At 41.9% G+C, this 26,440-nt stretch overlaps 3 protein-coding genes across 6 annotated transcripts in view; 2 read left to right on the forward strand and 1 right to left on the reverse strand.

The window, feature by feature from the left end:
• The window catches only part of ifi35 (interferon-induced protein 35), a 36,702-nt gene extending 31,863 nt beyond the window's left edge, over positions 1 to 4,839 (forward strand). Inside the window, exons 5-10 of the mRNA XM_084570252.1 lie at positions 1,593 to 1,709; positions 1,786 to 1,930; positions 2,875 to 2,984; positions 3,064 to 3,247; positions 3,431 to 3,537; positions 3,624 to 4,839. Coding sequence (XP_084426378.1) covers positions 1,593 to 1,709; positions 1,786 to 1,930; positions 2,875 to 2,984; positions 3,064 to 3,247; positions 3,431 to 3,537; positions 3,624 to 3,827 — 867 coding nt within the window. The 3' untranslated portion in view covers positions 3,828 to 4,839. The remainder of the gene's footprint in view (positions 1 to 1,592; positions 1,710 to 1,785; positions 1,931 to 2,874; positions 2,985 to 3,063; positions 3,248 to 3,430; positions 3,538 to 3,623) is intronic.
• Positions 4,840 to 4,953: 114 nt separating this feature from the next.
• LOC311506339 (branched-chain-amino-acid aminotransferase, cytosolic-like) lies at positions 4,954 to 19,410 on the reverse strand. 4 transcript variants are annotated; one of them, XM_084570256.1, is made up of 18 exons: positions 19,058 to 19,410; positions 18,923 to 18,961; positions 18,724 to 18,821; positions 18,443 to 18,509; positions 18,244 to 18,335; positions 17,583 to 17,687; positions 17,435 to 17,502; positions 16,679 to 16,775; positions 13,602 to 13,673; positions 13,019 to 13,219; positions 12,046 to 12,156; positions 11,059 to 11,178; positions 10,768 to 10,931; positions 7,881 to 8,023; positions 7,705 to 7,790; positions 7,202 to 7,342; positions 6,400 to 6,474; positions 4,954 to 6,193 (listed from the first exon to the last, which is right to left on the reverse strand). In XM_084570256.1, exons 1-18 carry the CDS (start codon positions 19,137 to 19,139, stop codon positions 6,152 to 6,154), a joined length of 1,803 nt encoding a protein of 600 aa, XP_084426382.1. In that variant the 5' UTR covers positions 19,140 to 19,410; the 3' UTR covers positions 4,954 to 6,151. The 4 variants fall into 4 exon arrangements, with proteins under 4 accessions (XP_084426382.1, XP_084426381.1, XP_084426379.1 ...); XM_084570255.1 differs by lacking the exons at positions 16,679 to 16,775; positions 17,435 to 17,502; positions 17,583 to 17,687; ... (3 more) ...; positions 18,923 to 18,961; positions 19,058 to 19,410 and adding exons at positions 14,995 to 15,109; positions 15,292 to 15,517; XM_084570253.1 differs by lacking the exons at positions 16,679 to 16,775; positions 17,435 to 17,502; positions 17,583 to 17,687; ... (3 more) ...; positions 18,923 to 18,961; positions 19,058 to 19,410 and adding exons at positions 14,995 to 15,109; positions 15,256 to 15,517.
• A 2,248-nt stretch (positions 19,411 to 21,658) lies between these two features.
• On the forward strand, positions 21,659 to 25,773 carry kcna7 (potassium voltage-gated channel, shaker-related subfamily, member 7). Its single transcript, XM_084570686.1, has 2 exons — positions 21,659 to 22,565; positions 24,294 to 25,773. Exons 1-2 carry the CDS (start codon positions 21,864 to 21,866, stop codon positions 25,227 to 25,229), a joined length of 1,638 nt encoding a protein of 545 aa, XP_084426812.1. The 5' UTR covers positions 21,659 to 21,863; the 3' UTR covers positions 25,230 to 25,773.
• Positions 25,774 to 26,440: the final 667 nt, after the last annotated feature.

Genomic DNA, 26,440 nt, shown 5'->3' on the forward strand with positions numbered 1-26,440 from the left:
AGATGTGTCTGAAAATACGAAGCATTGGAGGGTACGGACATCAGTCTTGCTACCATTTGAGCTATTCCCCCTTGTGAGCCAACATTTTGATGTGGCAGGGTGGAAAATTATTTCATTTCAGCAAATGATTTTTCAAGTGGTTAATCAGTGTACTCCTGTTCAAGCAATGTTTATAATCACTGTACTAAGCCTGGCTAACAGAGATCATGTGACTACAGCCAGGTCAACCCCTTCGATAGCTCAGTTGGTAGAGCGGAGGACTGTAGTGAGCTGACATAGACATCCTTAGGTCGCTGGTTCAAATCCGGCTCGAAGGAGGTGTGTTCTTTTAACTGCCTGGACGTGGCAAACCGCCACTGAACATGGTAACCTTAGTGGAGGTAGCTAATTTGATGAGGTGCTACCATTGCTAATAACCTAGTTTGTACACTGATTGTCTTGCTCGTCCCTAGTTATGTTCCTTAGTGTTTTCGTGACTTTTCTACAGACTAGAGTGAAGTTGGGCTTTTAACAGGAACATCTGTGGGTGGGAAATGTCTTATTGTGAATGTTGCAGTAGAAATCTATGGTAGGTCAATTGGATTTTTCTGAAGTCAGTGGGCTTAAAAGGTCCCGTTCAGACCTGGTATTAACAAGCCTCCTTAGTGATCTAATCAAAATTGTCAAGCTTTAAGTAAGCTTGACTTACATGAATTAAATGTAAATTTTACATTTGTTCCGATCGCAAGTGCCCAGCCTTAAGTAAGTGTGACTGTGAAAGTTCTCAGTTGTCCATGTCTTGCTCTAACCAGAACAACAACTGGGCTTGTAAGGTTTCTTGAAGAAGTCTCATCCAAGTGGCTTCTTCAGTTGTAACAGACGAGAGTGGAGTTGGGGTTTTAATAGGAAGCAGGAATTGTCTTTTTGTAAATGTTGCAGTGGAAATCTATGTCCATTACGTTCCAGTGCTGATCAAGTCTCTCTCATGACGTAAATATAGACTGCATATCGGATCAAAGAAGCTTTGGAGGATGCGGGCATCGATCCCGCTACCTCTCGCATGCTAAGCGAGCGCTCTACCATTTGAGCTAATCCCCCATGCTGTGCTATGCTAACATTTGGCTAGCGAAGCCTTCAAATTGAAGACCAGGGAGACTCTTACGACCTATTAATGGCCAGATACTCCAGTCTCAAGGTGTGAACAGGGGTGAAACCTTTTTTGGACAGATTTCAAGAATGTTTTTAAATGCAGGTGTTTAACACAGACTTTATAGATGTGTCTGAAAAAACGAAGGCATGAAAAATTCCTAATAACCTAGTTTGTACACTGATTATCTCTGTTGTCTCTTGTTATTTTCCCTAGTGTTTTCTTGACTTTTTACAGATCAGTGAAGTTAGGGTTTTAACATGAACAATCTTTGGGTAAGAAATGTCTTATCGTGAATGTTGCAGTAGAATTCTGTGGTAAACTGGGTTAATTACATTTCAGTGTCCCTATGACTACTGCTAATCAAGGCTCTCTGTTCTGTGAGGTAAATACATGCTACATATGTGGAGAGTGTCATAAAAAATGTTGTGAAGTTTCAATATGACATTCAATTTCTGTCCACCAGGCGAAGCTGAATGATCTGGAGACACAGGAAAGTGAACTGTTGGAGGAGATTGAGAGAGCCATGGCTGCTCTTAAAGAGGAAGAGGCTCAACATGAGTACCTGAAAGAGCAGACAGATGTAGGTTCATGTAACAGTTTCGCTCGCCCCCTGCACCCTGATCCTTCACAGCTAAACCTGTACCTGTCGATTTCAGGTGTTCACTGCCGTGCCGGAGAGGAATCTTATCTTCACAGGGGTGACGAAAGACGCAGATGACAGGCAACAGTTTGACATGAACTCAAGAATTGAATACCCAATGTTGGGTGGATCCACGCTGATTACATTCGAGGAGGAAGACGGTGAGCTTGTGTTCTGAGAGTTTTTCCAGCAAGTTGACACACCTTTTCATTACACGTGTGTTTATTAGAGGTAAAAAAAAAAACAGCAATCAGTACAGCAGAGTTTTTGCATGGCAATAAAAAAAATCATATTTTTTTGAGTCCACTCGATAGTGCTGCTGGGTTTTGAAGCTCAGTTTGGTGTCTCTGGTCGTCGACATCTTGGCAGTGTGTGACTCCACATAACCCACGGCTAATTTGAGTTGCTGAAGCAGGCAGTTGATGCTTAGTCAGACAGTTAGCAACTTGTGAAGAGGCACTTGTCATTCAAAGCTGGCCCTCCCTTAATTATGCATATCTTTATGCCTTAATATCATTTAAACAGGTCACCCCCAGCAATCATCTGCACGTCACAATGATGTTTTACCTTAATTTAAGTATGCATGGGGCCCCTAGTGCACATAAAATACAATACCTTCAAATACAACTAAATTTCAGGCAAAACTTGTAAAATTAATAATTTATGTGAAACATGTGGATATTTTTTTTTTCTTGGATCTAAGATAACAAAACAATAGTGCCCTTTTTATTTTCAGCCAGTACGAGGAAACAACATGGCTTGGTGAATAATTAGGAATTAATAGATGTTGCGAACTCACGTAAATTTCCAAACCTCTTACAATGGCAAAACTCAGGTCATTATACAGTTCCATGTCAAAGTTACTAATGTTATATGTCGGGTCATGTACTGTACGTCTGTGGCTTTGCCTGCAAGATTATATGTAGCCACCAGGGAGCGATAATGAGTCATTTGACTCCCCTTTCAATTATTTTATTATTGATTTTACTCTTTATGGTTTTAGTTATTGAGACTAGAATTCTGGAAGACAATAAATCTGTAATATATACGTCATTTTTTTTGTTTATTTTATTATTATTTTTATTTTTTTTTTTGATGTTGTCAGTGGCAAAGAAGATTCTGTCCATGAAGAACCATCGGGTTGAACTGGGAGGAGAGTGCAGCGTCAAGGTGGAGGCCAGACCAGTTTATCTCATGGTGCCCAAGCTGGTGGAGGTAAAACAACCAGACCAAATGAGTCAGGAGTTTAAGTACAGCTTCCTCTAAATGATCCATGCCCGGCTCTGTTCTGCAGATCGACACAACAGTTTGTCCTCAGCGCATTTTGATCTCCAACCTGCCTGACATGGACACTGAGACTCTGCTGAACAAGCTGGAGATTCACTTCTCCAAGTCCAAAAATGGAGGCGGGGAGGTGGACGACTGTGAAATGCTGCCTGACTCGGGAACTGTGGTCCTCACGTTTGTGGAGAAAACCAGTAAGCATTGGAATATTCACTATTTTGAAATTATAAGCTTAATGCTATTCCACGAAACTGGACAAATATAGCTGGTTTTATAGGTTTTTATTTGATTAGTTTGGTGGATTTGAGCATTGTGATGTTGAAGCTTGTTCATATGAAATGTAATTTGACAGAATTTATTGTATGGTGTCTTATTAGTTGCCAAAGGTTTGACAGAAACAGAGTTCCATGAAGTGAAGTTTCTAAAATCCAAGCACAAAGTGAGAGTGACTCCTTTTCTGAACGGAACCATTAAAAACTTAGAGGTGAGAATTCCGCTTTAATATAACTGGTGACGTATTTAAATGTAATATTCTGATGAACTTTTGTCTGCTGCGTTTCCCTGTGTCAGACCAAGCTGACGCGGTGTCCCCGGACTGTGCTGCTGTCATACATACTTCCCATCATGGAGCCGGAAACTCTGCAGGACCTGGTTGAAATCCACTTCCAGAAAACCGCCAACGGTGGAGGAGAGATCGAAGCCATCCTCTACAACCCGCCGGGACAGCAGACCATAGCTCTGTTTGAGAGTGTTGTCCCAGAGAAGGAAAATTAACAGATTTACCTCTTAACAAAAACGTCTTTGGTTCAGGGTGACATCTTTGGCTGGGAGTGACTCAAATCAGTAACACGATGCTAATATATTTCTTACTGAGGGCTCTTTTTGGCAATAGGGACATTAATGTATGAAGAATGTCTTAAACACGTGTCTCTTCTATTTAAATACATTGTAATTACAAAGATACTAAAAAACATAATCGCCTGTGAATCCTTAATGAAGCTGGTTGTAGTTTTAATCTACACAAACGTTCTGATGTGTCACATTAAATTGGGTGTAATAATACCAGGTTGTTCATCTAAAATATAACACACTTAAGATACGCTTTGGAAAATAAATGATGACAGAGATGATCGAAGAGAAAGCTTTTTATCATTACACCATGTTGCATGCCCACAGGTGGCTCTGCTGTAGTTACTTCAACTGATTGCATATGTAAGTCTCATTGTGAAATGTAAACCTTTGTCACAATTACAAAATCATGTCTCATACCTTAGTCTTGTGTGAATTCATTGCATTTTCTTGTCCTGTAGAATAGAATAGAATAGAATAGAATGTCTTTATTGCCATTGTACAAGTACAACAAAATTAAGGTGAGCTGAGGTCCCCTCTTAGGTGCAGGAAAAAAAATTTATTGCACATTATGGGAATTATTGTACATTCACATTATTTAATGTTTGAGTTGTTCAGTGCGATTATGGCTCTTGCATTAGAAGCCGTTCCTCAGTCTATTAGTACTGGGCTTCAGTGTTCTGAACCGTCTACCTGATTAGCAGTTCAAAGAGTGAGTGTCCAGGGTGGGTTGTGTCCTTCTTCAGGCAGCGGGAATTGTATAGTTCCTGTACACAGGGGATGGGGCAGTCGATGATCCTCTGGGCTGTGGTGACGACCCTCTGGAGCGCCTTACTGTCTGCTGCAGTGCAGCTGGAAAACCACCAACTGCTAACCTGAAACACTTCCTTTAAATGTGTAACTAAGGTCTTAAAAGGTTTAATTTGATGCACGGCCAACTATCAAGTCAGGTATTCATTACCTTTTTGTGCTAAACATGTTATTCTAAGTTAACTGTAACTGTAAGAATGCCAAACCAAATTAAAGAAGAACAAAAAAGAGACTCATTGAACCAGGTCCAATCAGGTTTATTGTAAAAACATGACGGCAGAGTAAAAGTAACAGCACTCTAAAAAAACTAAACTGATATTGCTTGGAGTATCCAGGTAGTGCACAGACTGGAGAAAGAAACAAATCAGCAGCTACAGATCCACAGAAGAAGAACGAGCAAAAAGACTGAGGTCAGGCACTTAGACAGAGGAGAGGCGGACAGCATGATTTTAAAAATAAAGTACATTAAAAGAGAACAGAGGATGTGACGTGAAACACTGGAAACAAACACTTTGGAAGACAGTCTGCCAAATTTCACATTATAATTTAAAAGCCTCTAAAACAATCTATTTGTGACTATTATTTCATGGTAACACACAAACTAGTGCAGGAGTATCTTCTACAGTCTGTAGGTTTGTCATCCGACCATTTGTGCGTGCTGGCGTTCACTTTGTTCACCTCTTTAATCTCAATCTTTGTGTAACCGTATTCGTCGCAAATGAACGTTAAAAAAAACGATCAGACACATACCCCACGTTAACCAAGGTCAGTGCAAACCGTCAAAGTGACGTGGCCCATCGTGGAAATTACAGCAATACTCCGATCAATAAGTATCAAGACGTATGTACAGCGACTAAACACATTCTTTCCCATCTACTTACATGTAACAGTTAAAGGTTTTAGAGAAAACGCCATGGGCTCGTTGACAGTAGTACAGAGTCCTGTTGTGAAATACTCTTTTATACATCTACTGATGAGAAACAGTACTTACAGTACGCATGCCTCCAAAGGGCTAACTGTTAAATATTAAAGTCTTACACACAAATTGCAAATATCTCACCGACAACACCTGAAATATATCGGTTTGTGCCTATTTTGTTAATGCGTGAATGAGGAGTTGATGAAAACGTTTGTACAGTTAAGTATGAGCACTGATTTTCTTTCCTTGTCCTGCTCAGGAACGTAAGTATTGTTGTTAATATTGCTCTCCAAAGCAACTGCCAGCTGTTTTCTTACGAGAGTCCGCAGAGTAACTGTAAAATTCACCCGAGAAAACCGACGGAGAAGAGGAGAGAGGAGGAGAGAGGCGCCCGTCTCCTCGGGCTGACAGGGAAGCAGGAGTACATTAGTGAGTTGAGGAGTGTGGGGGTGATGCTGGTCGTCCAAACTGGAATTATGGGACTAACAGTTGATACAACCGGCGTGTGCAAAGTGGCCGTTTAAATGACCAATGGAGCCCAGTCACTTGGTTTCTGTCCGTACTGGGTGAAGAAAGAAGAGAAAAAAAGAGGAAAGCGTAAATCAATCAAAAAAGATAACTTTAAAACCAGATGCCATATAACAAGTGATAAGTCACAAGTGAGCAATTTTAATGCTGCCTTTGGTTTTGAATAATTGTTTTAGTTATTTAAGAAGAACTGACATTTTCTTAACCATGTTCTAAGGAAGCTGTACCATGTGCTCTTACCTGAATATCAGTAAGCTCTTTGTGGAACCTCTTTGCCAGGTCGGGACCGTTCTGCATGGTGGGGATCTGATATGTCTGAGAGGAACAGAAGCGAATATATCGGCCCAATAAGATACACAGACAATATTTCCTAAACCCGACACTTAATGAAATGATATGAGAAGATATGTGTTTGCATGCCCCCAAACATCAATCACTTATTAGATAACGTGGTAACGCCCCCCGTGGAGTATCAAATCTGCCAGTAGAAGATGATGACCAAGACAAAGCCATGTTTCCAGTGTTGCTGCCCACATAGATTTCACCTTTGTTTTTCTTTTGCTACCTCCATGTTTCTGTCTTTCCTAGAAACTGGTCACATCACCTGATGTTTACCATGCAGAGAAAGAATGGATTTACTCCAACCAGATCAAGTGTTCACATGGTTATTTGGAGCTAATGTTTCCCTGCTGAATGGATTATCAAAGGTTTACCCCACCCCTCTCGGTCTGGTTCCTTCTGGCCAGGCCAGTCTGTTCTGACTGAGGTGGTTATAGGAGGCATTTTTATTCTGACCGCACTATTATCCTGACATTGAGTATAATATTAGTCCACATGTAGAAGCGGCAATTGGAATCAATGTTATATGTTAAATATCTCAAACTTATTTCATAATAATCTGAAGGAGTGATGTCTGAATCACACAAAGCCGCTGCTATATAACGGTTCATGTATGCAAATGGCCAACGAGATCCACAGCAAAATGAGGGAATCATAAGAGAACTTTAAGCCGTACTCGCTGGAACATTCTTTAAAGCCCTACCTTTCCTTTGTAGAGGAGGCTGCCGACAGGACAGACCACGCAGGCCGTCCCTGCTCCAAACACCTCCATGACTCTTCCAGCATCCAGAGCCGCAAGCAGCTCCTTCATGCCCATCTTGCGCTCTGTCACTTTAAACTCACCCTGGCAGAGGCACAGGACGCAGTGAAATTCAAGATGGGGGTAACGTTAGACGGCTTTAATACAAGAGATAGAAACGCATTTGTGTGCCGCGTCACTGTTGCTGCACAGTGATTGCAGTAAAAATGCAGCTAAACCAGTTTTTTCCTACTGGTCTGAACCAACATTTGATCTGTGGTTCTAGAAAAGGTCACCTTCATATCATGAAAGATTTTCTGGAGCTTCTCCACTAAAAATTTAAGGCGCACGCTGAAAGAAATGTGGAAGTAAGGTTCTGCTTGACAATGAACTTGCACACATCATAACTAATTGTAATATAACATCGGTGTTGTCAGTGTGGTGGCTTTGTGGTTCTCTGGTCTTACCCAAGCTCTGGCCAGGTCCAGCAGAGACTGTCTGGTGACTCCTGGCAGGATGATTCCATCCAGCGGAGGTGTCACCATCTCCTTCTCTGCAGACGAACACATCAGCACAGAAATGGTTTGAATGAAAGGAACCTTCAGAAAATTCCAATTTCCAGGGGAAGGTCAAAGAGCCTGACCTCCTTTCTCGTTGGTCCAGTAGATGAAGAGGTTCATGGTGCCGACCTCGGTGATCTCCTCCTGCTCGCCGTACAGCCACAGGACCTGCTGACAGCCTCGCTTCACCGCCTCGTGCTGCACCGCTATTGTAGGACCGTAGTTACTGGAGAGAGGGGCAAGAGACAGGTCAAATAAACAGACTGAATATATATGAAGGGAGCACACACTAAAAGAATTATAGGGTGAGAGACAGATTTCATTAGTTGTCTTGTTTGTTTTTTTATAAATTCTCTGTCATGTTTTCCTGTATGAGCTTTCTATTCATCCATCTTTAAGATTTAAAAACCTACAAATCCAAATAAATCTTATCTGCAGAGTCTGAAACACTTTGACGACCTGTGGGGATGGATATAAGGACTGTTTTAAGGACAGTTAAGGCCTTAATGATCATAAACTGATATTATGGATCTGTACGTGTACTCACATGGGCTGATCATTCTAATCTTTAAAAAGATTAGAAATAGGCATTTGCTACTTAGGCAGAAAAACATGCAGTGTCGTGTAAGAAGTGCTTTGTATCAGCACCAACGGAAAGGTGAGGGGAAAGAATCCCAAGATTAAATGTCATAGGTGTGAACAGGTTACTGGAATCACATTTAAAAAAAATCTATGTGCGGCTCTATCAGGAAGTCTGGAAACAGTATATCTTTGTGGTTTCAAGAAACAATACACATACACAATACGTTTCCCTGTTAAGACTCTGGTGATGAGCCACCCTTTACTGGGGATAGCTATCTGCTTTTCCCGGTTGTCATTTGACATCTCTTTCTGCACGCAATGTAGTGCATTGTTCCTTTTCTTGAGGTCTAGTATTCCAAGAAAGATTTGAGGCAGTATATAAATGAAACTGAGCTGAAAAAAATCTTCTAAAATATCAACATCTAAAGTAAATGAGTCAAAACATGTTTAGAACAGATATTCAGTTTCCTAAAAGAGAAATTAACTCCAAATCTGTACAAGTTTGCGCGGGCCTTTAACACACGCAACATTATAACATAACTCTAATGAACACTGAGTTACTCTCGACTCCCCTGGACAGAGTCCCATGACTACTGCCACGTTTAATAGCTGAAGTATATCCTCGCCTTTTGATTGGAGCAGAATGGGCTTTGTGAATGGAGCTGGTGTTTGTTGAAGTTATGTAATCACAGTGGAGCCGAGTAGCTGCTACTTTGGGACCACGGAGTCACATGGAAGCAGGGCTGTGATTACAGACTGGGTGTGGAATGACAGCAGATTACAGGAGCACTGACGGAATCTGTAGTGCAATAAAACCGGTCCGTATTTCATCATCCCCTGTTTATTTGAGTGTTTTCTACACTTCGTTGATGTTATTCCTTTGATTATTTTGTATCTAGACATATTAACTACTTCGCTCAATCATTCATTCAGTCGGTCTACCAAATAATACATCTGTGTCTGACATGTCAAACCATTTGTATCCGTGATCATGAACACATAAACTACTATTCTGCACTACATATCCCATGATCCAGTGACTCTGTGTAGCTGTCTTTCTATGCTTCAGAGGCAAAGTGGAATACAAAAAAAACAAAACAGCTGTACTTCATCCAGATCCCCTGCTGAGTGGAAACACAGCTGTGATGCAGAGTGCTTCAGCAACTACACCCAACTGTGGCAGTGTTATAAAGCACATACACTGCCAAAAACAAAAACGTTACCTGGATTTAACTTAGCAAATAGGTACGAGCCTCCTATTGAATAATTACTGCATGGGCCATTATCTTTCAGCTGGCATCAAGTTATTTAACCCCAACTGATGCAATGAGTAGCTTCTCATTTCTTAAACAATCATGTTGGAAGACATGGTCATGGAAAAGATGTTAGTCTGTTTGAGAAGGGTCAAATCATTGGCATGGATCAAGCAGAGAAAACATCTAAGGAGATTGTAGAAACTACTAAAATTGGGTTAAGAACTGTCCAACGCATTATTAAAAACTGGAGGGATAGTGGAGAACCATTGCATCAGAGTAAGAAGAGAGGCAGATGAAGTGATGCCTAGTGCCTACTGTACAAGCCTGTGGGGGCAGTGCTTTGATCTGGGGTTGCTGCAGTTGCTCAGGTCTAGGTTCAGCAACATTATGTGTCCAAAGAATGAGGTCAGCTGACTACCTGAATATACTGAATGACCAGGTTATTCCATCAATGGATTTCTTCTTCCCTGATGTTCACGGGCATATTCCAAGATGACAATACCAGGATTCATGGGGCTCAAATTGTGAAAGAGTGGTTCAGGGAGTTTTAACTTCTGTCCCCAGGAAGTTTCAACCGCATTCACACCTTGAGACTGGAGCCTCTGACTGACAAAGGGTTCTTAGAGCGCCATTCACAGGGAAAGAAGACAGGGACAAACAGTCCCCCCTCAGTGACAGGTACTGTAAGTATGTAACCGTTAATGGAAATTAGCTAAACCAGTTTCTGGTTGTTTACAGAAACAAGTCAAGCAAGTTTCTGATGGGTTACCCACAGAGTTTCCTATTTAAACCTCAAACTTCCCACCTGTCCCCTAGAACTGCAGAAGGTACTTGGGGACAACGTCCTCCAGTGGTTGCCACACTGTGAGCTCGTCTACTACATAAGCTAGGATCTGTGTGACTGTTTCATCCTGTCTTCCTTCTACGTTATGGATCATTTAGCTGTTGAGTACTATTCTAACAACTCAAATTTTCTACTACTATCAGGTTCCCGAAACCACACAACAAGTCCAAACTACTCAAGGTGGCATCTATGTGAATTGTGAAACCAGTAAACCTGGAGGGGAAGTTTAGGATTTATAGAACAATCCTCTAACTTGGCCTGTCAGTGGGTGAAATGAAGAAAACTTACCCTCCCATCTTGTACGCCCCAACACCTCCTGACCACGCTCTGACAAATGAAGGATCTGCCAGCAAAGAAACTGGATTGAAGGACCCTGTGGCAAAGTACGGTCCTACTGGGCCAATGATGACAAAGATCATAGCTTTTCCTGGCCGAGATACACCAAGAGACGGCTGGACGAGGGGAGAAGACAAGAGCAATTCAGTATTAATGATATGTGCACATTCAAACCAAATCTCACACGACCTGATTTAATTAGAACCTGTGCAGGTGGAGTTGCATGGTTATGCTACAACTCACCTCAGTTCCAATGAACGTGGGTCTGATGTAGAGGCTGGCGTTCTGGGAGTAGGGAACCCACTCCTGGTCGACCTCCACCAGCTTCCTAATGCACTCCAGCATTTCAGCTTTATCAAACAACTGCATGGGAGAAAAGACATTTACAGCCATCACCAATCTGCCTCCTGCATCCTGTTTACGCTTGGAATTATCCCCTAGATCACGTGATCATCTAAATATAGCTTTGATTGAAATTGTTAAATTGTTGTTCAGGCTGGTATTTCCCTATTTTTTTTAACAACATCTAAGGTTTCTGATGAAAGTCAAAAGACAAGCAAGATCATTTTTTACTACTGTTTATCAGTTCAGTAAACGTTTACTTCCTCTGTGCAAGGTGCAGTTCAGTTCAATGACACATCTTCATTCATTGACTGTAAAATGTTTTAACAGATAGACATAAAGGCCTTTCTTCTGTGATAGTAAATGGATTCAGAAGAAATGTCAATGGCTCTTTGGGTAATTCAGCCGCTTGGGTGAAATATTAACTCTCACATTGGAACAGTGTTTTTGTGTTGAAAGCAAAAATGGGCCGGATGCCAAGCAGTCAGATATGACAGGATATTATGTTTTTATGTACCAACTCCATAAACAATACTACGGTGTGTTGATTTGGATTGGTTAAAAGATACAGGAGATGAGTTATACAACAGGAAGCCCAATTTGAAGGCTTGTTTAACACCTCATATGAGGTTGAGCTTGGATTTGACCGCTCTGGGCAGTAAATTAGCTCTATGCCACAAGGTTAATGCCTAAAGGTGTTCAATCTCCCAGGTACACTTGCATGTATTTGGCCATTACAGCAGGGGTGAGACCGAAGTGGTTCTGAGTTTGCATGAGAGTTTTAATGAGAGTTATCATTGATAAGAATGATAGGCTTTCAAAAGAACTGGATTTCCAAGTATATAGAGGTGTGGAGGATTCTGAGGATATAGTGTGGCACAAACTTACAGGAAGGCAGCTTCTTTCTGCGCTCCGATGCATCCTCTCCATGTTCATCATCGGTCTAAACAGACGGATGTGGTTGTCAGCCCCACGGAAGGCCTTCATGCCCTCAAACAGCTGGAGAAAAAACAGCTATACATGTTAGCTCATTCCTCCTCACACCTTTGTCCATGACTGCATTTGCTTAATAGTCATATGTTGGGCCTGTTTCAGAAACGAGAACAGCTCTGTTTTATGTGTGTGTCATGACTTTGTTATTATTTACTGATCTCCACTCTGATATTAGTTAGACCTATTCAAAACTCAGGTTATAACTCCAGAAATGAAAGTGTCCATACGCACCATAAACTCCAGTAATGAAAGGTGAAGAAATATGTAACTTAACAACACACAGTTCCTTATACATCAACATGAACACATAAATTATTAACAAATCACACTCGTGTACTCATATTAAATATTTTCAATTGTAAATTCTTACTTAGATGTACTTATTTTTAAGTTTTTTAAGTTAACAACCACCATGGCAGGCTATTTTAAAAGGCTCTCATTACTAATGAACAGACCTCACTTACAGTGCTTGTTCTTTTCAAGCTATCATTTATAATAGCTTTTTTTCTGAATGAATGAAGTTAAACTCCAACGCCATATGAGCACCCCTGTTGAGCACCCCATAAGCGCAATTTAGGACATTCAGACTACCAAAAGAAAGCAGAAACAAGCGACCCTGGCCACCTACAAATGTGGTCAGAGATTGGATCTCTCACATGCCTTTTACATGATTGGACTGCCCAGATCGGCTCTTAATACAAGGTCTGAACAAGCCCTTAGCAGCTGTAGGGCAGTTCTTGCCACATGCAAGGACATGTTTCCACAACCCTTCCCACTTTGAGAGGTGTATAATTACAAAGTGAAGCTCTGCAAACACGAGAAACACTAAAGATGTTGTTAATGCGCCACTTGCTGTCTCCTGTCTCACCTCTATGGAGTAGTGGAGGGCAGAGCAGGCAGGGTGCAGCGACAGGTTCTGGAAAGGTTTGATCTGAGGAGCATCCCAGCCGTCCTTCTCCGACCAGTTGATGGTCAACATGTGGTCGGAGAACTGTTTGCCAAACACCAAGGTGGAGGGATCCGGCTTCGGTTTGCATGCTGTGTTGCGCTCAACGATGAGATCTGCCGCCTGGAGTGGAGATGGACAAGCGAGCCAGAGACAGGCGGAGAGAAAGAAGTGGACGGAACAAGAGCAGAGCGGGCGTCGAATACAGCGATTGTTTTTAAATCTTCGTTACTGACAGAGCATGCTTTAAAAGGACAATTAGTGGAGTGTTACACAGAATTGAGATTCTGGCTTATCTGGTCAATTAGGCACAATTAATCAGGTTTAATTAAACTGAATTAAATAATTACAACAGACAGACAGCGAGCGCAAGAGAAGAAAAAACAGAGTTAAACAGGAGGCAACTTGTCTAAGGTAAATCCCTTTAGTGAACAGTGTTACTACTTTCTTACCAAAATGCTCTAAAACGTGGGGAGTAAGAAGAGGTTAACTTTTTCCTTTTTACCTTAAAGGAGCTGGAGAACCGTAGTGAGCCAAAGGAGAAAGGGAGTGCCTGAACCAGTCGTCCATGGAGTGCCTGCAAATGAAACATGACAAAGCTCTTAACAAGACACTGACAATTGTCTCTACACAATACTTGAAGTCAGCTGCTGCAATATAATTTAAGATCAACCTTCTTTCCATGCGTCACTAGTTTATCTTGTCTTGGGAATACACAGGAACACCATGTGTGGCATTGTGTTCGTGGGGGTGTGTAACTCAGCACCAATCATTTTGTCCGCCGCTTCATACATTGAAGCTAATAACACATGCCTGTAGGCTGCTGACAGCCGGTACTGAGGGCTGTACTGGAAATAGAATCCGGCACATATGCAGGCCGTAGAATGAGGAATGCAAGGTGAGAGAATGGTTATGAGGTTGACAAAGTCCTCCAAAAACTGCAGAAACAAGAATGTGCAAGCAAGGCTTCATCATTGCTATCTTAAGATCATCAAATGCTGCCAGGTTTGGCTGTAGTGTCTGGAGCAGTTCCAACAAAAAACGGCGCACCTACTGCCCTGTGCCAGTTTTGTTGAATAGGTGATACAAGTTTTGCCTTCATTGCAACCAAAGGATTGTGTGTGGTGTGTGCATGTGTAAATCTGATAAATGAAATGCGGTCATGTTTTTCTTCATTTGGACCAACAGTCTACAATTAAAGTTGACTTCAACTAGCCACTAACTAGCACTTTTGGCTAACACCCATTAGAGGAGGAATGTAGCTAACTTAATTATTACAACAACAAAACATGTTAAACACAGGCCAAGTATGTAGCTTAAGCCTCACACAGAACTCCGTTTAAAATAGGACAATTTAAAGAACACTTGGTCGCTCTTTAGAAACACTACAGTATCGGTACCGTGCAATTTCCCATTAACGGGCACGAATATAATTACCCCAAAAATGGATATTAAATAAAAGATGTTCAACTGTCTAGTTACCACAACCTTAAAACGTTGACAGGTTGTATTTCAGAAAAAAAAAGCAATCACATTTCATAAATCACGATCATTTTATTTGACTGAAAGCCAGCCGAATTTGTCAGCGAACCTTTAAAATGTAATGATTACCTTTAGTTGTGTTTTCGGAGGTATGTTTTAATCAATAAGTAAACGAAATTTTGTTTCGATATTTCTGAATTAGCTTTGGTTCAATGTCCTTTCCGTGGAGCATTGTTTTGCCACCCTGTGTGCAGGCGGGACAGCATCCAGTAGCACGAACAAGCCTATTTTAAAGTCTTGTTATCTTTTTTTGCCCATTACCAGCGGACTTATCTCTTCCTTATGTGAATCATTTACCCAGACAGTCAATGTAAACAGATAATAAAGAGCACCCGGTTATCAGTCAATGAACTCACCGTCCGGAGCGCTGCCATCTCTGCTACGTGGAGATAAACGAGATTAGTTGTTCGTGTGGAAACAAACACTCAAAGTCAACTTGAGTTCCGCTTTGAAATGCGAGATGCTGCTCAGCTGAAGGGTGAAACAAGAAACCTTTAGGAAAATAAAATGACCTTCAGAATATTCAACATAAACTCGTAACCTTGCTAGTTTAACCCTGTATACAAACAAATGGTTGAATTATTTCTAATAAAAAACGTATAACTGCTTATTTTTACCATTTTTCTGTGTTAATAATTCAAAATCAGCTGTACCGTTTTATATAAAGACGCGAGGATTACAACTGATTCAATAAAGCCACAAAATCAATTTATTAAAACTGTCTTCCAGTTATAGTTACCGGTTTTATTAACCAGTATTCTCATTCAGGAAGTCATTGGAGGCGTGACACTATACTAACACCTGATTGGCGATGGAGAGGTTATTATAGGGCAAAGAGGTGACTGCTGATTGGTCGATCCGCGGGGAGTGCTACAGGTCGTATTACACAGTTAATCCAGATGCCAAGAAAAAAAAAAAATTAGCTTTAAAAGTAAATTTGCAAAGCTAAATTAATGAAATGCTTATGACATATTTTACAAAAAAATAACAAAAACATACTGTATTAAATGTATTTTCTTTTTTATTCATGTAACCCGTACACTGCAGTATCTGCATTAAAAACATGTATCTGTAAAACCAGCTGCTCCACAGCCATGAGAATGGGTCAGGACAGTCAAGATGGGATCTGACTCTTGAAGCCATAGTTGAGTTCAGCTCCTCCGCTGAGCAGCAGGTCGATTCCGGTGCAGAAAGTGGCCTCTGCAGCGAGATATAAGGCGGCCAGTCCACACTCAGCTTCAGTCCCCATTCGGCCCAGCAGCTGTTTGAGAAGGAAACGTGCAAACATTAGTGGTTCCAACAGCTTTCTTCCTTGTGATCATGCGTGTTTTAACAGTCATGCAGCTGTTACTAAAGCTCTTAAATATTTGTCAAGTAAAAGAAGACTTTCAAGAAGAACATCTTTCTTGTAAAAAGTGCACATTTCCTGTTTCCGCAAAGGTTTAATAGATAAGTTAACATAATCCGTCAGTAAAGAAAGTAAAATAATTCCTCCTCCTCCTATACTGTTATAAACAAAAGAAACAAATGATCTGAGACATATTCAGTTGTGTTCCACTATAAATAATGAAGTGTAAACAGAGACTCTTTATGGCCTTCGTCTAGATTCTCCTCTTTATTGTATCTCTGTGTCAGCTTCGCATGGCTTTTCTCCGAGATGAAAGGAAGCTGTAATTAGCATTGCAAAACCCAGCCTCTTATAAAAGGATAAAGGTGCTAACATTTACAACACAACAGACTGTGGTATGTGCCAGTTGTTTGGCTCATTAACATGTTGTGAGCGAAACTGAGCTGCTACTAGTGTTTGAGCTGCTGCACATGCTGAGCAGACACCAAAGATGACTTTGATGCACATAAAGTGCTGCTTTTCCTTTTCTTGAAACTCATTTGTTAACTCCTGTTGAAAAACATTAATACAAGATTCATGTTTCACCAGAGTTCCTTGATTTTTCACACCTGTTAGCACCAAAATCTCCACCACCAACAAGGATATCTCACCATTGTTGTCACTTTCCTCGTAAATATCCCTTCTATACTTGCCTGAGCATTCTCTCCCATTTTAATAGCTGCTGCAGCATCTGGTGTGTGTCCTGCTAGTTCTTCCCACATAGGTGTCATCACATTACTTGGAGAGATGCTGCAGCACATTTCAGACACAATTATATGACAAAGAGGGTATTATTAGACTGCAGGTAGTGGGAATCTTTATATCATTTATGTAGAGTTAGAAATACTGCTAATGATAACAGAGGTACTGTTGCAGATAGTGTTATATGTTTCAGATATCAGTGCTTTGCATATTTTTCCAGTCGCGGACTAACGTTGTAAGGTGATTAATCATATACTATTGTAAAAATCAATATTATGATCTAGTCATTTTTACAAACAAATGCCAAAAACATGTTTAAAACAGACTCTTAATGCGATTTCTGATACTTTAATTAAATATGCCCTGGGTCAAACCGACCAAGGAACATCATTGCTGTTCCTGAGAAAAGGACAAAACAAGAGAGTTAACTGTAAGCGAGTAAATAAAACTAACTCTACCTACAAGTACTGTATAATTCTCCTTAAACATTGAAGCATTAATATTAACATAACAAGTTATATATAATCATGTATGAATCACAGACTGGAATTATACTTAAGTAAACAACTTCCACAACATTTAATGTTAAATATATTAATGAAATGGTTACTTATATCAATAATACTGCTGCAGACCTTTTAATTAAACATGTCCCTAACCTGAGGTGAGTGAAGTCAGAGGTGAAACCAGAAACCAGTTTGCCTCACCAGTTCACTCTCACATTGTAGCGACTCTCATCCACAGCCATCGCCTTTGTCATGGAAATGATCGCCCCCTTGTGGAGAAAACGTCACATTACAGGGGTCTCTTCTCTGGCTGAGATGTATAGGACGTGAAGACGCATGCTGAGCTCACCTTGGTGGCAACATAGGGCGCGGCATCTTTCTGACCGATGGTGCCCACAAGACTGGAAATATTGATGATGTTTCCCTGACGCTGTCGTAGATATGGTAACGCATACTGCAGAGAGAGTGAGACCTCCAGTGAATGCAAAGATCCTACATATAGTTCATGAGTCTGAAAGAGTGAGCTGAAAGCACTGAAATATTTAACTGAAAAACTGAATTCTTCAAAAATGTTAGCTCATTTCAAGTGATCATTTTGGAGGATGCAGTATATGGTGCTGCTAAACGGGATTGAAATATACCCTAAAGAGTTTCTGTTATTTAGCCTAGCCGACTAAATGGGGTTGTTAAAACAATAGAAACATGTGTTGGTACAACCCAATACAATTCAGTTCAATAGTACCAAACCACATCCTCTAAAATGACAATACAGTTGAGTCAACAACTCTCTCAGTTATTTTAAACAAATGCTTGAAAAGCATAAAACTAAAATGTAGCGATGGACTGTCATATTAGAATCCATTTGTTTCCACTGGATGTCATTGTGTAATTCAATAATAATTAAATGTCACAGATAGCTGCTTCTAACACTCAGGTTCTTACTTTTTTCTTTGTTTCCATAGAAAAAAGTTATCATACGATCTATTGCGCGCACAAGAATGGAAGTTTACTTTAGAAGCCAAGAAGCAGCTGATGAGGTTGAGATTCAGCAGATCTCTGAACTCCTCCGCCGTGGTGTCGTCGGTAGGTTTGTGAGGAGGGTCTGAGGAGGAAGATTCCAAGAGCAAAATAAGCAACACAAGCCTCCTCTGGACCAGATCACCATCATCATCATCTGAGGTGCACGGTGGAAAGGAGTGTGAGACTCACGCCAGCCTGCATTGTTGACCAGGCAGTCGATGTGTCCATAATGCTCCACTGTGGCTGTGATCAGTCTCTGTGCGGGGGGAAACCAGTTAGCAAAGCACAGAACAAGCATTTTTAACGACATAATATCAGTTCTCTCCAGTTAAAAATTTATTCTAACTGCACACATATGTGACAGGAAGTAGCACAATATGAGCTGTCTGTGTTGTAATCTTGACTAGATTCTGTCTGTTTCATAAGAACAGTGTTAATCTGTGTAGACAGCATCATCACTTTCACTTCACCTTTATGTCTTCTTCCTTAGTGACGTCACACGTCACAAACCTGCATGAGCCTGGTGCTGCTGCGTTTAGCTCCGCCTCCAGAGCTTCACCTGCTCCATCTACAGATATATGCGCGATCAAGCACAACAAAAGATGTATCATGCTTTTTTCAGCCAAGTTAGCAACACAAAGACTAATTGGAGAAACAAACCATGCTCACCTCCTAATGCACAAAACACCACTTTGGCACCGTTTTCCACTGAAAAAAAAAAAATTACGCAGAAGTTTTAGCGCGCCACTTCCTGCTCCAAACACAAACAATGGCGCAAATTATGATCGATACATACCACCTTACCAAACACTTTAACAACCCCTCTGCCGATCCCTTTGGATCCTCCAGTGACAATAGCAACTTTGTTGAGGTAGCGGGGGGACATTTTTCTGCGCTTCTGGTGATGATGAATATTGTCGTGAAACGCCCCAAAGCTGCGCTGCGGAGAGGCTGTCACAATGCAGCGGAGCAGGAAGATTTTTTTTTTTTTTATGCTGTTTACTGCTCAGTCTTCACAGCGGATCAGTGCGTCCTCCACTTTGCCAAATAACCGCAGTTTGTTGACGAAGTACAAAGTTCTGCGAAATCATGGGATTTCCTGTGCTGCATTAAAGTGCTCGTGGGATCATTGGACATCACATAATTTGTTCTGAAAGTGGCGATGATCAGTGGAATTGAAAAGAGGAAAATAGGAATGGATGTTTTATGTATTCTATGTCTGTGAGCTGGTTGGTTTAAACCGCTCACATTTTCTCAAGAAATCAGTCTTGATTTGATTTGTTGTTGAGCAAACCCTCACTTTACTTTCAATTAATTCAAAGTCAAAGTCAAAGTCAGCTTTATTGTCGATTCTTCACATGTTCCAGACATACAAAGCAATCGAAATTACGTTCCCCTCCATCCCACGGTGAAGACAAGACAAGATATTCAGAAGTCGGTAGCACAGTACTCAGGTGGTTAGAGGTTCTGGGTTCGAATCCATGTGTGTGGGTTCTCTCTGGGTACTCCAGCTTCCTCCCACTGTCCTCATGCTCATTAGCTTCATTAGTGATTCTAAATTGGCCGTAGGTGTGAATGTGAGTGTGAATGGTTGTCTGTCTCTCTGCGTTAGCCCTGTGATAGACTGGAGACCTGTCCAGGGTGTACCTCTCGCCCAATGACAGCTGGGATAGACTCTTGATGAGTCAAATCCATCAGTCATCTGAACACTGCTTTAATAGAAGTCTACAGCTTTTAGCATGAAGGGGTTAACATAATCAGTCTCTTTCAGACTTTAGATTCGTGTGGCGCATTCTAGTGATTCTGGAGGTTAGACACTGTATATAAAATACTCAAACAGTGTCTAACGTCTTCTTTTATTCGAGACCGTCTGAAACGTCCCAAAATGCAACTTCCGTGGAGTGTTTGAAGGCAACATTTGGGCGTGGGAATTGTAGTTTTGCTGCGCACAGACACAGCGTCACAGAGATGTTTGGGTGCAGACTTCCGTGGTCTGAAATAGACACACACATCCAGTGTCATATTCAATATAAAATAAGGCATGGTCTAGCAGGTCATGTCTCATAACAGTTTTATTTGCCCTGTGGACAATCCTGTACAAACCCCAGACAAATTAAAGCTCTAACTCTAGCTAAGAAATCATTTAGATCACACAAATAAATACTAACCACGTGTTTTTCATTCTAAATCATCAGTAGAACAACTATCACTTCTTTTTTTAATTATTTTTTTCTCTTAGGCTAATAGTTTTGGGGTGTGTTACACTAGGACACAGGTTGATGCATACAAATATGTACAGTATGTTTAGGGAAAAGTGAGGGGTTGAGAGGTTGACATTCTAAAGCGGGGTGGGTTGTTGGGGGCAGGAAAAAGGGGGAGAAGAGTCAGCGGCGCTCTTGGAGTAGCAGAGGGTTGCAGATTAAATTTCTGCCCCACAGCATTCCCTGAAGTGAACTAAGCATGAGAGAGAGCACAGGGGTGCAAGGGAAGACAGTGAGTGACCTACAAACAAGCTTAACTATCTTAACTTCACCCAGGGCTGTAGATTAACACCGCAGCTGCCCCTGAAGGAGCCACGCTGCCTCCACCCCATGCCTCCCAAAACGTGACTCGTGACAGAGGGACGCTTGGGGGTGGGGGCTTGTCTCTTCATCGCGATGAATGATTTGATTCACAAACTGCTGAAGAAGGAGGGAAGGGTGAGCACAAAAGGCACCTGGAGGCGGAGGTACGGTCAGAGAGTCATGGTCACCTGTTGGAGGAGTGATTAGTTTGAATCAGGAGGCAGGAAGACAGGTGAAAGGAGGAGACCAGTCTCAGGTGACTGCATGTATGGAGGTTTTTGCATGTAAGATGTGATTTACAGGAAAAAATAATAGAAACGCAAAATGAACTTTTGTAAATCAACAGGTGCTGCCTTGTTTTAACAGCATGATCTCAGAGAAATACTAAAGTGAAACTTTTATTTTCACATATTTATTAGGTTCACCTGGCTAAAACAAATGCAGTAATTCCTATAATAATGAAGATTGTATTCATTTATTTTTGTTGGAATTGCCTCATAAAGGCTGATGAAACATCAGGATCATTTTGGAGATGGTGATGTCTGGGCTTCATTGAATTATATAAAGAAGCGTTCCTGATATTTCTCCTGTCCTCATTGATATAAATAGTGTGGACATAATAGTAGAAACACCAGCCAGTTGAATCAACGCCCAAATTAATGGAATGTCATAAAGCCTGCCAAGATGGGATTTAATGCAGACCTGTTGTATTAGATGGAGTTTTATTCAACAAACGCACCTGATAAACTACAAAGATTGTTATGTTATAAGATGTTAGAATGATTGTTATGTATTATTTTGATTATGTAACTGGTTGATGGATGGTTCGGCTAAATTGTAAAACATTTTATTTAACAAAATAGTGATTTAAAAATCATTGTGTGCAGTCCTAAGAAATTGCACACATTTTCTTACTCTTTATCACTGAAGCCTTGATTTTCTGTTCTGTTTCTGTCCACATTGATAGTTCAACCCTTGATTTACTTTCCTCCAGAACAAAGAGACAACAAAATTAAAGCAAGAGAGAAAAGATTCAGGGACGACAGATGGATAATCAAGACAAGGATGGAGGGACAGACGGAGGAGGAGGGAAACCAAAAGACAAACAAAAAGCTGAGGAGGTCAGTGATGAAGACAAGCGAACCAAAGACAAGAATAACAAGATGGAGAAGGAGAGCAGTGAGAAGGAGCCGCAGGCCGAGGTCAGGAGGGAGAACCGTCGGCAGTGTCACTGGAGGAATGGCTGGGCTCTGTCTGAACGCCTGGCTATCAATGTGTCAGGGATGCGTTATGAAACCCAGCTCCGCACTCTTGCTCAGTTCCCAGACTCCCTGCTGGGTGACCCCCGCCGCCGCCTTCGCTACTTTGACCCCCTGCGCAATGAACTCTTCTTGGACAGAAACCGCATCTGCTTCGATGCCATCCTCTACTTCTACCAGTCGGGCGGGAGGCTGCGGAGGCCCGCCAACATCCCCCTGGACATGTTCCTGGAAGAGCTGCGCTTCTACGAGCTCGGAGAGGAGATCATCGACCGCTTTAAGGCCGACGAAGGCTTCGCCAAGGAGGAGGAGAGACCTTTACCCGCCAAGAAGTGGCAGCAGCGTATCTGGATGCTGTTTGAGTATCCGGAGTCGTCCAGTGGAGCCCGGATCATCGCCATCATCAGCGTCATGGTCATTGTGCTCTCCATTCTCATCTTCTGTCTGGAGACTCTGCCTGAGTTCAGATATGAGAAGGAGCGGAGAGAGGTGAGGTTACATGGTGACACAAAGAAAACGCAGGGATTCACAAGGACAGAGGTTAGGTCAGGGAAAATACATGTAAAGCAAAGAGATGACCAGATGAGGGAGGGCTCAGGAAGGCTGCTGATGGAAAATGATGAGGTGAACATCTTCATCTCTTCTATCAACACTTATCCAATGAAGCAAAAGTCTGAGCTGAAAAAAAAGTTTAGACTCAAGACTAAAGAGAGCAAATGCAAAGACAGCAGACAGAGAAGGCAAGGGCGAGTTTTTCCTGAGATTATTTTGGACTTGTCATTAAATCTGATCCACTCAGACTCAGGCGAAGGAATGAAGGTGATGAGGAGAGCACTAGTGAAAAACAAGATTGTACAGAGGAGGGACATGTTGTGGAGATGCTATGCCTCTTCATCCACTCAGGGACGCCTGCCAGAGCCAACAAGTACATTCAGATGAAGTAGATACTTCAAACGAAGTGACAAGAGAGAGAGAGCGAGAGAGCGAGAGGAGGTAGAGAAGCGAGTGTGAAGGCAAGGAAAGGAGATGAGCTTGTCTCACATTACTCCTTGGAGATCTAAAGGGCTATATATAGAGGAAGGACAACCCAAAGAGTGCATCAACACATAAACTAAACCCGTATTAATAAACGCTGTGACTCACAGGCTTCACACTGAAAACGGCTTGGAACAGTCGCAGGGAGATCAGCTTTTCTGATGACCGCCGCAAAATGAAATTAGCCACGCACACGCTCCTGTAGCCCAGAGACAGAATCTGGATGTTCGGGGCAGCAGAAGTGATACGCGGTGGATTTATGGTCCCAATCACCACCGACGTTGCTCCATCGCTCCCATACACAAATAGACACGATCATGTGATCAGAGCATTTGATACTTCTGGACACAACACAAACCTGCATGCATAGCCGTCCCCACGTAATCAGTCAGCAGGCTAAAAATCCTACAAACAAAACTGTATCATGTTTTATGTGGATGTATTTCTCCGAATTCACTTTGCAAGAAGTGGAAATGGAATGCATTAGATCTTGACTTCATAATATATTATTCACTTCAAGTTGAAGTGTTTGTTTCAACCAAATCACCTTCATACAGGGAGAATTCACTTCTGGACTGTATTAATTTTAACTGGGTGTACCTTATAAACTGTAACCTGAGGGTATCAATACTCAGTGTGAGCTGCAGGTTCATAAAACGCTCAGAGTAACTTTATCTGACTTGTTAAAAGACATTAATGCCCAGTTATTTCAAACATTCACCTACTTCCCGGAAATAAAAACAAGCAGCTGGGTTAAACGAAGTGTCAGATGCCTGTAACACAAGCCAGTGTCACATGAAGGTAATGCTTTTTGTGCGTTTAAATATAGTGAAACTGATTTATATAAAAGTCTGCGCGACAACAAAAAAAATTAAAGCTGGGGGAGCGAAAATGGAGAGGAGAGAAAGGTTAGCACAGTATCAGAGATCGCACAGGATCCTGATATCATCATCATCAAATGTGCTGAGGAGAAACCTTCCTTGTAATTGCTTCCCCGGTTGACTCCGGTTGTTTTCTTTCCGTTTACACTCCTGTAAGGATCTCCATGGAGCTGTTTACAATCACCCCACCTTCCCCCTTTACTCTCATATTCCTCTTTCCGACTTGAAAAACAACAGATAGAGAGAAAATACCTGCCATCTTTGAGTGTAACCAACGTCTGCCATTTTCTCTGTTTTATAGCAACTCGTTACCATTCCTCACTCCACCCTGTCAAATGAAACCACGACAATGGCACCTGGATTCACTCCTTTCCACGACCCATTCTTCATAGTAGAGACAATCTGCATCTGCTGGTTCTCCTTTGAACTCATCATGCGCTTCATCAGCGCTCCGAGCAAGGTGCACTTCTTCAAAGACATCATGAACATCATCGACTTCTTGGCCATCATGCCTTATTTTGTCACACTGGGCACGGAGCTGGCAAAGGACAAAGGCGCGCAGCCGTCAGTGTCCCTGGCCCTCATCAGGGTCATCAGGCTGGTGAGAGTCTTCAGGATCTTCAAGCTCTCTCGTCACTCCAAAGGCCTCCAGATCCTGGGTCAGACGCTGAAGGCCAGCCTGCGAGAGCTTGCCCTGCTCATCTTCTTCCTCTTCATTGGCGTCATCCTCTTTTCCAGTGCTGTCTACTTTGCTGAGGTGGACAGTCCTGGCACACTCTTTACAAGCATACCTGAGGCTTTCTGGTGGGCAGTGGTGTCCATGACGACTGTCGGCTACGGGGACATGTGTCCAGGGACCGTTGGGGGAAAGTTGGTGGGCTCCATGTGCGCAATCGCTGGCGTGCTCACCATCTCTCTGCCGGTGCCCGTCATTGTGTCCAACTTCAGCTACTTCTACCACAGAGGGATGGAGTGTGAGGACACTAGGGAATATCACCATGTCGCAACATCGCTCTGGGAAAAAGACAGAGGGGACGATGATGAGGAAGAAGATGAGGAAGGAATGGAAGAGGGACCTGAATACATTGCGGATTACGCACCCTTGTACGAGCAGAACAGGCCTGTCTGCCCTCTGCTCAACAGGACTCTTCTGGCTGGGCTGTGTGCAGGACAGGCAACCGGTGATCAGAGAGGGATAAACTTCTACCTCAAAGAACCTCTGGTCACTCAGGTCTGACAGGCGGAGTGTTTCCAGATTTACACTGAAACAACAAGGACGAAAGCAATGGCAGCGTAATGCATGAATGCTGACACAAACCAGGGTTGTGCCTCTCATGTGATCTAGGTTTTTACCTTTGACTCGTTTGAGTGTTTACAGTAAACATCCGTATAAATATTACATAAATATTTGATAAGCATATTTTTTGCACCTCAAATAAAAGAAATCCACCAGCTGCACTGTAAAATAAATCACAGCTACTTTCTGTTTACTTAGCAAAACAAATATGTAAGTGTCTTGTTGTATCTCACTGCAAGTTTTGAAAAATAAAAAAATATATGAATGAATAAATAATTCCCATTTACCCCAACAAATCCCTGTAGTTTGTACAAGGAAACTACACTGATCAGGCATAACATTATGACCACCTCTCTAACTCTGACTATGGCTCATCAGAGAATGGACATGGGCCTTCTGAGGGTGTCCTGTGGTGTCTGGCAACAGAATGTTGTTAGTGGGGGCCTTTGGGTCCTATGGGTTGAGGGGAGGGGCCTCTGTGGATCATCCCACTGATACTTGATTAGTTCTAGTGAATTTGGAGGCCTGGTCAACACCTTGTGCTGTTCTTCATGTTTTTTGAGTTGTTCCTAAACCGTTTTTGTGTGTTTACCTGTGTCAGGCTGCATCCTCCTGGGGATGGCTGCTGCCATCAAGGAGTGTCATTGCTATGGGGTGGGGGTGCCTGGTCTGGTCTAGGTGGGTGCTACATGTCTAAGTAACATCCACATGAATGCCAGGTCCAAAAGTTTCCCAGCAGAACATTGAATTGTCAGTGTTATTTACCTCTCCTGTTAGTGGTTTTAATGTTGTGGCTGATTGATGCACATGCAGTAAAGAAAGGCTTTCCTGAAGTAAATATTGATTTATTACTGAAATCTGCAGATTCCCAACATGTAAACCTGTACACTTAGCTTTGGACAAGTTAAACATTTCTTTTTACATCAGTGACTGAAGTACCATCAAGAGGTGCCACAAAATCAAATTAATTTAATTTAATTAAGTTTATATAAGCCAAATGAATAAAAAACAAAATAAGAGAAGCAACTTGGAAAACTACTTCTCATAATCTTCTTACTGGGCTGGAGATGGAACGTGTTTCGTTCCAGCTATACAGAGGAGTATTCGAAGCATCTGAGAATTCAATTTAAAACAACTCCCAAAAACATTAA

Source organism: Chelon labrosus (genome assembly GCF_963514085.1).
Source record: "Chelon labrosus genome assembly, chromosome: 21".
NCBI lineage: Eukaryota > Metazoa > Chordata > Actinopteri > Mugiliformes > Mugilidae > Chelon > Chelon labrosus.

Coding starts and splice junctions, on each gene's coding strand:
- LOC311506339 (XM_084570256.1), bottom strand. CDS start 19,139: ATGTCCCCCCGCTACCTCAACAAAGTTGCTATTGTCACTGGAGGATCC. Junction 16,776..17,434: donor TACAATGTGAGAGTGAACTG/GTGAGGCAAACT, acceptor AATGTGCTGCAG/CATCTCTCCAAGTAATGTGA. Junction 7,791..7,880: donor CTGGACCAACGAGAAAGGAG/GTCAGGCTCTTT, acceptor GTTCGTCTGCAG/AGAAGGAGATGGTGACACCT.
- kcna7 (XM_084570686.1), top strand. CDS start 21,864: ATGGATAATCAAGACAAGGATGGAGGGACAGACGGAGGAGGAGGGAAA. Junction 22,566..24,293: donor ATGAGAAGGAGCGGAGAGAG/GTGAGGTTACAT, acceptor TCTGTTTTATAG/CAACTCGTTACCATTCCTCA.